This window comes from Nylanderia fulva, unplaced genomic scaffold, assembly GCF_048542155.1.
Source record: "Nylanderia fulva isolate GAGA-0341 unplaced genomic scaffold, ASM4854215v1 Scaffold43, whole genome shotgun sequence".
NCBI lineage: Eukaryota > Metazoa > Arthropoda > Insecta > Hymenoptera > Formicidae > Nylanderia > Nylanderia fulva.
Genome location: NW_028190510.1, coordinates 335,119 through 349,874, shown reverse-complemented (window position 1 = coordinate 349,874; position 14,756 = coordinate 335,119). Strand labels below are relative to the sequence as shown.

The 14,756-nt window shown below is 26.7% G+C and overlaps 1 protein-coding gene across 1 annotated transcript; it reads left to right on the top strand.

Moving 5' to 3' along the window:
- Positions 1 to 146: 146 nt before the first annotated feature.
- LOC114933035 (uncharacterized) lies at positions 147 to 11,885 on the top strand. The gene is made up of 11 exons (XM_029305469.2): positions 147 to 657; positions 1,111 to 1,247; positions 3,083 to 3,265; positions 3,815 to 4,022; positions 4,372 to 4,496; positions 4,727 to 4,860; positions 5,169 to 5,437; positions 6,215 to 6,362; positions 6,436 to 9,569; positions 9,961 to 10,651; positions 10,963 to 11,885. Exons 1-11 carry the CDS (start codon positions 476 to 478, stop codon positions 11,521 to 11,523), a joined length of 5,772 nt encoding a protein of 1,923 aa, XP_029161302.2. The 5' UTR covers positions 147 to 475; the 3' UTR covers positions 11,524 to 11,885.
- The last annotated feature ends 2,871 nt before the right edge of the window (positions 11,886 to 14,756 follow it).

The following is a 14,756-nucleotide window of genomic DNA, read 5'->3' as shown; positions in this document are numbered from 1 at the left end:
TTAGCACATGTTTGCTGTGTGTGCGCATTATCTGTTTATGCAATCAAATTCCAATTACAAAACTTGGGCTAAGCAATTTTCATCGTGACACAATTTCAGAAATATCGACTTCGCATGCATCTGACATCTCAGTACGCACAAAAAGGTCTCTCGAATTACTGTGTTAGGTTTTTACGTATATTACGTGATTTTTTGCGAATATATAATCGAAATTTTTACGCACTTTTCAATTTTTTTTATGTATTTCTTATATATTCTTATATATATTTTTAAGTTCTCTTAATTTTGTCGCAGTTTTTAATACGCATTAATTTCTTTTTATATATCTGTATTTTATAATAAATATTTTTTATATTTAAGAAAAAATGTAAGATCTAGAAGAGATAAAATATTTTAAATTGTGTGCCAAATTAATACGTGAAGTAGAATAAGAATCAAGATTAATTAAATGTAACAAGCAACTCTGAGAGTAAAGATGAATTATCACCGACGATATATTTGCTTGCTTCTGCAAGTAATTTATTTCATCGCGAATTGCCTCGCGGAAAATTTAATACTTAATGTAAATTACAAAAAGCCAATTGCTGTAACTAGCAATGCGTTTCTCAGTTTTACACTGGATCCGGCAACGTTGCTGGATAACACCGACGAACTCACGTAAGTATTTAATTAATTAAAAACAAGAAAAAAATTACAAACACATTAAAAAAGTACTAATTATAAATAATTTTATTTTGTAAAAATCGATATTTTATTGAACTGATAAAAATTTAGTTAATATTTTGTCAATCTTTTGGAAAAAAATTAATTTTTCTCAAATTTTTTATTTCAATTAATATCTTGATTTTTTATCAGATATTCTAAACATAGAAGTTACAGTATTATTAAAAATTGTTCATTGTTGCCAACAAAATATCAATTTTTTTAGGATTATTTTTGTTATATGTAGCTTTTTCCATATAGTCGCAATATAATACAATTATATATTCATAAAGTTTGAATTTTATTATAATTTATATCTTTTTTTATAATTAAACATGTGTATGAAAAAATGCACAAAAAAGTGTACCAAAAAAATGCGTAATCATACAATCTGTATTAATTATTCAGCAAGAATATCGAGAGAAGCACGAATATGGCTCAAGGTTTGGTGCCTGCTTACGTTCGTCTTGGAGGATCACAAAGCAACTCTTATGTCTTCGAGCAAGCATATTCAAATGACATCGATTCCAATGACACGGTTTTTGGTAAAGTATTATATATCAAAGTATTCTCTCTTAAGTAGATTCTCTGTAGATTCTAATTACTCTGTAGCTTTTCTAAGTAAAGCTATGAGAGTCTATCACATTTTAATTAAAAAAATAACTTATATACATACTAAAATAATTATTATATAATATATAAAATAATTAATTATAAGTATACAGGGTTGGGTAAATTAATGATTTTTTTAAACTAAATTAAGTTAAAGTTATAGTTGCTTATAAAATTAATTTAGTTAAGTTAAAAGTTGCATGAACCAAAAATTAACTCAGTTAAAATTCAGTTAAGATTAAATTAACTGAACTTAAAGTAAAAGTTAATTTTTAAAAACATTATTTATATTAAATTAAAACTTATAAATTAACTTTGTTAATTCTTTTAAAATTTATAATGATAAATAACAAAGAAATTTTGATTTTTATACAATAAAAAATATATTTTTTGATAATTACAATTGATGACAAATAAACATAAAAATTAATATTACTTTAATTTAAAAATAATACATTTATAATTTCAAATAATACATTTACAAAAAAAACAATAATGGTATTCAGAGATAAAAAAATTTAACTTAAAATAAAGTTAATAAGTTTAAGATAAAAAATAACTAGTTAACGTTAAAAATTAATACATTTTAAATTAACTAAGCTAAGTTAAAAGTTATCAATTTTTTAACTCTTTTTAACTTTTAACTAGTTATTATTCAACCCTGTAAATATATAATATATAAAATAAAATAATAATATAAAAACTAAAGTTACATCATATAAAAAAATTTTATTATACAATTTAATGCAACACTACATTGATATGCTTTATGTATATAAATATAAGAAAAAGGCTAGATTGCAAGAATTGCGTTGCAAAAATGAGACAATAACAATGACAAGTAAATTCTTCAACCAAAAAATTAAAGATTAATTGTGTTAATACATGTTTTTAATGGATGTATCAATATTCTAATTTCCTCATCATATGACTAATCGTCGCGAACAGACTGAAAGGATAGCAAGGACGATGTCAATGGATGAGGACGATGGCGCGGTGACGTAATGCTAATGTCATTAATTCATTTTGAGGTTGCCAGTAATTATATGCACGTCCATTAGCCTTGATGGCAAGAGCGAGTGTCATAATGCAACGTCGACAAGCTCCGAGATAATAGTATGATCCCGAGTTGCAAAAGCGTTGATGTAATATTTAAATTATTAAACATGGGCTGGTAGCGAATCAATTGACGTGTATACAAATTAAGAAAACAAAAATATATATTTGTATACGTAAAGTGCCTGCCGAGTTGTGATTTCAAATGAAATATTATTACATTAAGTAGAATAAATAATCATAATAAATAAATAATCATTTTATTAATCACTTTCTGTTGCAATTGCAAATATAAAATTATTTTTAACAAATCATTGGTTAATCATTAATCAGTTTATTTCAATTAATCCTGAAATATAACTTTTTATTTATTAATCGCATTACGCATCTCTCTTTCTCTCTCTCTCTATTTTAATTAAAAGTTGTCGTTTAAAAAGCTAAAGCTGTGTAGGAAGTAACTAGATTAATTATTTCTTAAGTAACTAATTTATTTGAACAAAAATTTCTGTTTTAATTAATGCAATTGCATTTATTACGATCATACTCGCATTTGCAATATTTGCAAATTTACAAAATGTTTAATAAATCGTTATTCGTTATTCACGAATATATAATTATACGAACACGAATAACGAATATATAATAAGATGTGTGTTTACAGGATTATCATTATTCTCTGTTAAGATCGTTCTATAAAGTTTGAATTTTGCAGGAAAGCAATGGTCACTAATATATCAATGGGCGAAAAACGTTGGACTGGATCTAATCGTGTGCATCGCACCTCGATATATCGAGAACGAATCGAAACTGCATTCGAAAAATTCGATGAACATAACGGAGCTTCTATCTTTGAGCGATCTCATGGGATACAACATCAGCTGGCAATTGGGTTATGGTAAAATCTCTAAAATCCTTATTTATATATATTTTTAGAACGATGACAAACAAAATTAAATTAACATAATATTATTTAATATTTAAAACCGCTTAAGGAGATTCTAAACGTCTTTGAGAAGTCTGTTTTTTCCTCTTTTATCGACAATTATTTTTTTTGTGCACACATAAAAATGTAGGATGAATTATTCTCGTTTACTAGGCTTCTAAACATTCACTGATATTCCTTTATCCAATGTCAAATTTGGTTTGATCTAATTTCAGGTAAAAAAACAACCCATATAGCCAATAAATAGATTTATAGTTTATCTAATCTCTAACATTTTGTCCATAAAACAGGAAAAAAACAACAGACTTCTCAAGAACGTTTAGGATCCCCTTTAAATAATGATCATTTTTAATATTTTTAAATATTTGTGAAAACTACGTTTCTTTTTAAATATATTCGAGTTTAGGAATTGCTCTATAAAAAATATATATTTTTTACAAAACAATATATTTTTTAAATATGTCTAATCTATTTTTAATTGTTATAAAATATTTTTTACAGAATGCCAAACTAAATGTAATCTATCCGGTGGAGATCTAGGACAATATGTCGCAAATTTCCGCGAAATGCTGAAGATTTTCCCGAGATATTCAAATAGTTTAATCACAGGACCAGATATTGTGGCGTATGAAACAGCGCAACAACAGAAATATCTTCAAGATTATTTGAATTCGGCAGATGCTGCCCTTTCGGCGATTACGTGGCATCCGTAAGTGTTTCTATAATTTTATGAATATATTAATTACATAATAATTCTACAAGAAAGTTACATTAAGTTGATAAATATATTTTTTTCTCTATATATATATAGTTTATGATAATTATACATAAAATATATCTATATATAACTCACACACATTTTAGTATCAATAAATTAAATTAATTGTAAGTAATTTACAATAAATTAAATAACATAAAAATGTTACATAAAATAACATACTAAAGCAAAATAATAAAATATTAACAAAATTAAATATGTAACAAAATATTTAATAAAAATTATGAGAATAATTAAAGTAATGGAAAAGATTAATTGAGATTATTGGCAATAATTTCAGCGATTTTGCTAGTGTCTCTTTAAACAATGACAGCATTTTCATGCATTACGATAATATGGCTGCGAATAAGAACGAACTGTACAAAATTATTAATCGTACAGCGGAAAAGAAACCATTATGGATTGGTAAGAATATTATAAAGTTATAAATAAATAAATAAATGTGTTTATAAAAGCTTATATCATTATATTTATATTAATGTATGTATTGTATATTTTGAAATTTTATATTTAAATGCTGCATTTGCATATCTAATTTTTAAGTTTTATATTACATAAATTTTATATGTATATTTAAATATAAAATTATTATATATATAATTATTTATGTGTATATTTTATTATATGTATAATAGCGGAATCAAAATCCGAAGAGTTTAAAGACAAATATTTAGGAGCGCTTATTTGGACGACAAGACTCGGAAATGCTGCAAAACTTGGCATACAAGTTGTAATGAGACAACCATCAAACTTTTATAAGGCAACTCCTGTAAGTTAATATTATAAATATATTCGATATACATATATTCGAAATGTGTTCAAGTATTCTCGAAATTAAATATGAACTACAATTTTAATTGGTTTTTACACATACATGTAGGCACATAATATAATTATCAAAAACAATCATACAATATCTAACTATATAATTTAATATATTTTAATAATAATTGAAAAAATGTGTACATTTTTTTTTTATATCAGAAATTGTAAGTGAGAGAAATTTTACGTATTTAAGATAAAATAAGCAAAATTGTAAGATACATTATTATATTAACAATATTACTTTTTAATCAGGATTATTGGGTATCCTTATTGCACAAGACTTTGGTGGGGCGCCAAGTTTTGAAGCTAAAACTTCAATCACTAAACAACGAAAGTTACGTACACTTCTACAGTCAATGCACGAAACCATCTGCCTTATACGATAAAGGAGCCATTACTATTTTTGGTGTAAATTTGACACCGAGGGAAGTGACTGCTAACTTAAAAGGCCTTAAAATCAAAACTCTTCACAAATACATTCTATCGCCGAATTCCGAAACTGGCAACAAAATGTTATCAGAGTAAGTAACTTTATAACATAATATAGCAAAATTTTTTTACACCTATAATAATAATAATATTATACAGAATGTACAAAAAATCGAATTAATTTTGCGAAAACTATGCATTTTCGAAAAAAAATGTTTTATATAAAAATTATGATTTAAAAAAATATATTTTAAAAAAATTAGCCTTATCATTTTGACCTTGAGTAACTTTTTCAAGATTATTTTAAAATTCAATTTTTTAAAATAAAATTACCCTTAATTTTATGTAAATAGATTCCTTATAATTTTGCATAAAAATCATAAAGGTAAAACAGCAGAAAATTGAATAAAATATATTATTATATTATTATTAACCTAACATATTTTAATAAAAAAATACAGAATATCTCGTAAAATATTTAGTTTTTGATAATTTTATTTAAAAAAATTTTTTTTTTAATTTTATATAAAATATTTTTTTCGAAAATGTAGTTTTTGTAAAATTAAGGGATTTTACTTTTTTGTATATCCTATATACATATTAATATATAATATCAATAATATTTATGTAAAAAAATCTTATCTTCTGATCAAATGCTTTATTTAATTGTACTAATAACAGATAAGAAAAAAAGAGAATGAAAAAATGAATTATTATTTAGAGGGAGAGCAATATTTGAATTTTCTAGTATTATCACTTGTAATAAACATATTTTTCCATTTTAATTATTAAAAAAAATTGATCCTTCTTCATATTTTTAAAAATTTTCTATCAACTGTAACGACAAATTTAAAAAAATTATTTTTCAGGAAAGTCTTATTAAATAATAAACCACTCGATTTAATAAACGATAAGAAGTTGCCTAATCTAAATCCAAAAATAGTCATCAAGCCTGATGACCTCGAATTGAAACTCTCTTCTGGGAATATAGGTTTCTGGGTAATACCTAACGCAAAGGTAATAAATAAAATATTTTGCTTGTCAAATGAAAAAAAATAAAAATAACTAAAATAATATCAATTTAATATAGGTAAAAGCCTGCGTTTATCCTGAGGAAGAACCGGCCGAGAACTTAATGAGAAAGAAATTATCGAAGCGACATAAAAATATCATTCAACAAGACAATGAAGAAGAGAAGATTAATGACACAAACGATCATCAGCATTCAGTGCAAGAATCTGGAAGAGTGAGGAGAGATGTCGGCCAGAAATTAGTCGAGATAGGCCTAAGAAAAGAGAATGCTCTCAAGAAACGTTCGAGATTCGACAATGTGAAGGATACAAATGAAAGGAAGACGAAACGGAGGGATGAATTATTGATACCATTTAATCCGAGGACCACCGACAGCAGCGAAAACAATTTCTACGGCTTTCTTCGGCGCAAGCCTGTCAAAGGATTCCCCGAAAGCGACATTTTTATCACCACGGGAGACTCGTTGGAGCAAAATAATCAAGATTACGATTACGTTCGAGACGAAAGCAATGAGAACGCTTCGATGATAAAAAATAAGCAAAATAGGAAGGAATTGGAGACGCAGGATCACGCGGAAGACGACACGTGGTTGGAAATGGAAAATGATTATATACCGAATGAGTTCTTTGAAAATGTCAAGGTGTCGAATGCAAGAGTCCAAGAGAATCCGAAAAATTATAGCGATCTGTGGGAAGCGGAATTTTTCCCCCAAGAAAACAGCAGAGTTTTTCAAGAACAGACACCTCTTTTCGAGAAAGAGGAAAAACGGGCTGTAGAAAACGGTATGCAAAAGTTGATTAATTATTATGATTCCGAAGAACAAGAATATGGTACAAAAAGTCAAGTTGTCAAAAGTCCAATTTCTATCAACCATCAAGCCGGAGGAAGAAAACTAAAAATTCCATCAGGGGCTTCGAGTTTCTTTTATCAACCTTCGCAAGCCATAAATTATAATAATAAAAATACGAGACATGAAGAAAAAAAATCGAATAAAGATGAGATTTTTGACGTGAATATATCAAATGATAGAGGCAATATTAATGCAGAAACCATCAAATTTTCTCGACCTGCTGACGTAAACACGGATGAATATTCCATTCACGAAATACAATACCCCATTCTTCATAATAGAAGAACCAAAAGAAGCAATTCGAAGGCAAAGATGCAAAAAATTCTCACTAATAAAATGATCAAAGAAAACGAGGAAAATTCGAAAAACTACAAAATCATCCAAGCTTCTCATTTGTCGAAAAAACTTCGACGTGCAAAACGCGATAGTGAAATCCTCGCGGATTCTTCTTCAGAAATAGCGAGTGTAAACATAGGAAGCGCGCAATCGAAGAGAAATGTTGAAGATTCTATGACACAAGAAGAATACGAGAAAATTATGGAAGGAGAGCAGATACTTCCAAGTGCCACAATGAACTCTGATTACGAATTCGAATCCGATTATGAAGTGTATGATACAACTGCAGAAACCATAACTTCAAAATCAAACGCGTTGAAATATGGACCAAGCTACGAAACGTCGACGATCGAGATAAGTTCGACACCAATGATGGATAATTCAGAAATAAATGAAATCTCGGAGCAGCATCGTAATGTAAACAATATTAAGAGGTTCGTGAATTCGGAATTTTCTCCCATCAGTGAAGAAAATTCCAATAACAGCGATATTGTCGACAATAACAACATTGTAGAACAAAAGTTTTTTCGTGCCGAATCACCAGACGTCCAATCGGACAGGAAGACAACGACGTATGATCGTTCCCAAATTGTGCCTGAGATTTATTCGACTGATAAGAGCGATCTTCAGGAACTTGTTGTTTCCTCCGCGACTGAGATCGCGCAGGAGACAACTCGCGAGGAAACGCAAAACCTCATCAGCGAGGAGGAAAAAGCCGATGGTTCAAGTTGTCCAAAAGCAGTCACCCAAAGGCAGAAGGACGAAAAATGGCGCGACAATAACGATAAACTTAGATTAAAGAAGTCAATGAGTTCCTCCGAAACAACGAAAATTTCCGAAGAGCAAACTACGACAGAAACAATTTTACCAAAATCAAATGATAATGGGCAACAGAATGGAGAGGATGATCAAAATATGAAACCCAAAGCTTCGACGCAGTCGAAGAAAAATGGCGACGCAAAGAAATTGAAAACCACACATCTTAAAGCATCAAGAGAATTCGCTAGATATATGAAGAACTTAAATAAGCCTCAGAACTTAAAGCAGATGGGCAAGATGAGCAAAAGGCTCATGAAGACACTGTTACAATCTTATCACAATGAATTAATGAAGGTTATGGACGCGAAAACACGGAACCTGAAGAGAAGAGAAATTTGGGACAGCGACGATATTCGTCATCTGATCGATCAGGGAGGGTTTATTGGAGTTTTGATCGATGACGACGTTCTTTACAAGGATACTAATAATAAAAATTACGAAATTCCTATTGAGTTTGTAAAAGAAACACGTTATCCAAAATATAATGAAGACGATGGACATCGAGTTTCCAAGTTATTAGAATACATGAAGAGAATATCGATTAATAAAAACTATCGACCGAACGATCTCGCGAGATTTGCGCAAAATCTCTTTGATGGACAGAATATCAATCAAAATGTAAACGATAAAACAGCAGCTGACTTAAATAATATTTACAAAAATCTTGAATCAAAGCATGATAACTCAGACATGTCTATAACAGATAAAAATATGGAATTGACAAAAGATGCAAGAATTAAAAATGAAAAATCTGTTCGTTATCATGGTGAAAAAGAAGATATATTAAATGTTAAAAAAACTGAAGATGCTGAAGATACTGAAAGAAATTTGATTTTTAAAAATGTCGATACAGATAAAGAAATGTTAAATATAAAAAAATTTAATGATATTACAGAGTTAGAATATAGAATGAACTATTTGGCTAATAAGAGAGAAAATATAGCGGATGACATATATCAAATAGCTAAAGACACTCGAGAAATTATTAAACCATACAATTCAAATGAGGAGATACAAAATAATATACATGTAGAGATGCTTAATAACGATAAAGCAAACAAAAATGTTGAAGAAATTATTGGTGATAATATTAAATTAAGCAAATTTAAAAGAGGAAATGCAAGAAGACAAAGAGATATTAATACACAAAGGAGAGACAAATATTTAAAGCAACTGCTACATTTTCTGTAACGTATTTTATTGTTATTTATTTTCTTTTATTAAATAAAATTATTTTTTATATTTATATATTTGTATGTAATTGAAAGATAATAAATAATTATTATTATTTTTATATAAGTTAACATTTAATTGCTCTATAATTATAAACTTCTAATATTGTCTTATATTATATCTACATATATACAATATATATACAATATATATATTTACATAACAAGACAATATAAGAAGTATAATTATAGAATAATTAAATGCATCTTATATGCAGTTACTTATTTACTAATTTAGTAAGAGAAAACAAAAATATTTTCGAAATTTCACAATTAATTTTAAATATTATTCTATTTTTATGCTTATTATAGCATTAATTAAACGTCCTATTCTTTTGATTTTTAGATTAACGAGAACAGATGTCCAAGATGAATCAAGTTCTGATATGTATGATTACTTGACAGAAGACTCTGAAGAAATATTTAGTGACCCACCAATCCCGATCTATTTGTTGAGAAAAGAAGATGAATCGCCATTAAACAGCATCTTGTTACAAAAATTAAAAAACTATTTGGCTTCCTCGAAGAAAGACTTGGAAATCAATCGGCAAATTGAGAAAAAATACAAGTCACCAAAGTATATCGTCTTTATACCGACTAAGAATGAGGATTCGTATAAAAGATTGGAAGTGCAAGATTTTGATGATGATTTGTTAGAAAGTTTCGAGATTCCTCGTTTTGAGAGTGAATATTTGCCACGAACAATATCAGATTCTTCAGAAGAACTCGTATACGAAGATCTTTCAGATCTGCTAAATGATAGTACTGAAAATATTTCGGATAAAACAGCTAATTCATCGGAAAGTATGCAGAATGTTTCTGTAGATGTCGAAGATGTTGGGATTAATCGTGAGTCTGAAATGGAAGACGTAAAAATTAAAAAGGAAAAAATCAATTGTTTAAAAATGAACAACCAAATGTCATCTGATGAATGTGGAATGTTTTTATTATTTCCCTGGAGAGAAAATGAGAAAACAAGACAGCGAAGAGAGATCAGAAACAGAATCAATGAAGGCATAAATCAAATAGGAGATGAGGTATAAATATTCTCTTAACATGCGATTTATCTTTTAGATGAAAAAAAGACATGTTTTACGTAACGATCAGACAATATATTTTATGAAATAAACTCTCTCAATATGAGCTAAAAGCTATAACTTGTACTAATGTTAGAGAACTTATATTATGCAAGCTATAACTAATATAACAGATTATTAGTAATTATTTTTTTTAATGATAATTACTCGATAATTATATTATGTACATTTTGTTGCTATAATATACATATTTCTTTATAATATTAGTATCATTCTATTTTAATTTAATTAATATATTTTATTTTTATCAGATGCAGTCAAAATCAAATAAATTTTCTATGGCTGAAAATATAAAAGACGAAAACATCGAAAATGTTTTAAATACAAACAATATTGATAAACAAGAAAAGGAAAAAATGATAACGGAAAAAGAGGCAGAAACAAATTATTTACAAACTCAAATAGACAGAAAAAATCGCGACAATCTGCTTGAAGACTTTGTAAAAGCTCGTCAGAAGAATTATTTATATAAAAAGAAAATTTTTTTCGTAAAAAATGAAGAGAAAGATAAAAATTTAAAAAACATCTTAAAGAGCAATGAAAAATTATCATCGTTCAATAAAAAGGTTACTCCAAAGTTACAAAATGAGATTATCGACGATTTAAAAAACGCGCAAAATTGTACGGAGTCTGTGGAACCATTTATTCATAATTTCGAAGAGAAATTCAACGAGACTGTTCTGGCTTCAAATGAAGAAAATGATTTAAAAAGTAAAACTTCAGAAAGTATCGACAATCCTTTTCACGTTGCGATTATAAATATAAAAAGATTTATTGCATTTCTATCAGGGATTTCTCAATTTTTTATATAAAATTATATATTTTATTATATAATTTATCATTTATAATTTTATTATACTATATTTAATATAAATTATTTTTTATATATTTTTATTATATAAATTTTAAATAATCTTATAAATAAATTTAATCGTAAATTGATAAAAAAAGATTTATCTGATTATACTGTAGTATATGTATACTCAATATATATGTATATAATATTAAATTCTTAATATATATTTAACGCTGATTATATTAATAATTCCGCCAAAATTATATTCGCGCGATAGAATGTGATTCTTTTGCAAACTAATAAAAAAATGTACACACACACACAATATACCTATATACATATATGTACATATATAAAACTATTAAACAAGAAAAATAAAAATTGATAATATTTATGCAATTATTTTTGTAATAATAAGGAAAAATAATTAATTCTATTTTAATTAAATATGTTCATATTTTTTGTAATTTTTGAAGAAGAAAATATAATTTAGTAAAAACAACCACATTTGATATGTAAAGTGCAAAATATTCTTGGTTGAAGCTGAAATTTACTTATAAATATTGCAAGGACAAGTGACAAGTGTGCATCGGATATATAAGCGGTACTTTCAAATAAATATAATAATTCTTAGTTCAAATGTGACTAAGTTTGTTTTTACCATATGCGATTTTTAAAACAAGAATATATCTTAAGGATAAAATATACTTTACACAAACTTATTTATTATTAAAGCAAATGAAAATTTGTGATTACAAAGAGCATACTATGCTTAAATCAATCAAATAGCGTTCAAGAATAAAAATATACTTAAATCAAGGATTTCTTTTTTTCTGTGTATAAAATATGTATGCAATGTAGCAATAATTACATTACAAAACACGTAATGCATCTTTATAAATATATACAGTCGCCCTTTTTCTAATAACGTATTATTTGCAACTACATGTTTTTATTTTTTTTTATTTATAACCGCACTGTGTAAAAGTTACAATATAATATAAAAATATCTTAAAAAGTGATGAAAAATTGTAAAAACAATGGTACATATTGTGAATATTTTCAAAAATTCACAAAATTGCCTTTTTTATAAAAATATAAGAACAAAATTACAAACAAACAAAAAATCTAATAAGAACTACAAACTATTTTTAAAAACGTAGATAATTGAGAATCGCATTTTTACCCTCCTGGACCTGGATATGGAGCCCACACAAGTGGAAGGATTTTTTTGCATGATCTCGAGAAGGTTCGGTACTTATCACACAACACTTTTGAAAACTTGGATTAACAACGAGAAAAAGATTATTGCTGTAAACCAACAACTAATTTTTCTGTTACGATGTAGAAGGCAAGATGTTCTTCCTTCTCATATTATTAATCTTAAAACGAACATACTATTTAAAAGCAGTAGTACAAAACGCGAAATGGAGAAGATTACTAATAAATATCTTTTCCAAGATATATAAATTTCTTTTCCAATCATCCTTTTAAATATAAAATGAACACAATTTTTAATCTTGTAGATCACGTGATTCTCTTATCTAATGACCAGTTTTACGACAAAAATATTAATATCGTGAAACAGATTTTATTTAATAACTGCTTTTCTAAACATGTAATTGATCGTTGGGTTAATAAAAGGATTAATTTTTTAAAACACAGAAACATGAATGAATCGAGTAATGAGCGAAATATTTGTTGATAAATCTCCTTTCATTTCACTACCTTATGTTAATAGCTTAGGCTCGATATCGATCGAATTTTTAAAAATATCGGATTTAATGTTGTTCTAAATATTCCTAAAAAACCGAATCATTTAATTACACTCGGCAAGGATAAACTGCCTACAGATAAAATGACTGAAGTAGTTTACGAAATTAATTGTAATAATTGCAACGTGTCATACATCGGACAAACAAAGAGACATCTATGTACACGTGTAAAGGAACATTTCAGCAACATCAAAATGCATTCGAGTAATTTATCAGTTATCAGCAAACATAAAATTGAATTTGATAACGATTTTGACTGGACTTCGCCGGTTATTTTGCACAGTGAAAAACACGTAAGAAAAAGAGAAATCGCTGAAATGTTTTTTATTAAGAAAAATAATAACGCTATTAATTTACAAAAGAATACCGACAATCTAAGTAATATCTACGACAAAATAATAAAGGTCGTTTAGTCTCTCATAACTCGTCTAAGAGTCTTGACATGTTGTCAAACCGACACTATGTTCGTTCTTGACATCTTAAAATTATAATTTTATTTTTATTTTTACAAGTATGTTTCGCTTCTTTTTATTATTTTGTAATATTGTTAAGTGAAGTAATTTTTTTATTGTATTAATCTCTGTACTGTATTTCTTCTCTATGTATATCTAGATCACTTGATAAGGACTCAAAGAAGGGTCGAAACGTTGTGATTTAATAAATAATATTTGCCAGTACGGTCGAGAAAATAGTCTTACTTTATTTTTAAAAAATATGAAAAAATATGATACGTACAAATTTAAAATATCTTTAAACTGTTAAAATTATATTTTTTGTCGCAAAATTGTACTATAACTTTTAAAAAGTGTAATTATAAGAAAAATTATTGCAAACCATCATATGCAATTATTTTTATTTTTAAAATAAATGAGTTATTTTTTTAAATACTAATGTTTATGACTTTTAATAATTCTTTTTAAATTAATCGTTAAAAATATTGTTATTACGATAATTATAAAATACTACCATTTTCATTGTTCACAACTATATTTATTAAAATAGAGCTAAATTTACATATGCACATATATATAGATATCATCTTATATCTTATACATGCTTGTCTCCTTTATATTTTTAAAATTAATATCATATTATAATAATAAAACAATTTTATTTTTATACTTTTTACATTCTAACAATCACGAAAGTGTAATCAGAATGATAATAAATTAAAATACGTGAACAAAATTAAATACGAATAAATATTTCATTAATCCTTTGCTGATGAATCCCAAAGATCATAATTCGTAATTATGCGTGTGTGAAAATTTATTAATTAAAACACTATGTTTATCTTTTCTTAAAGATTTCAAAATAAAAATAAATAATATTCATATGAAATATTATTGTAAATATTTATATAAAATATTTGTTTCGATTGCATGAATTTTATAAAACAGTTAAATTGAATAGTTGAAAAGAAAAACAGTTGAATCGCAAGAGTTTGATAAAACAATAAAATAAAATATTTTGT

Coding starts and splice junctions, on each gene's coding strand:
- LOC114933035 (XM_029305469.2), top strand. CDS start 476: ATGAATTATCACCGACGATATATTTGCTTGCTTCTGCAAGTAATTTAT. Junction 1,248..3,082: donor TTCCAATGACACGGTTTTTG/GTAAAGTATTAT, acceptor TGAATTTTGCAG/GAAAGCAATGGTCACTAATA. Junction 4,497..4,726: donor AAAGAAACCATTATGGATTG/GTAAGAATATTA, acceptor TATGTATAATAG/CGGAATCAAAATCCGAAGAG.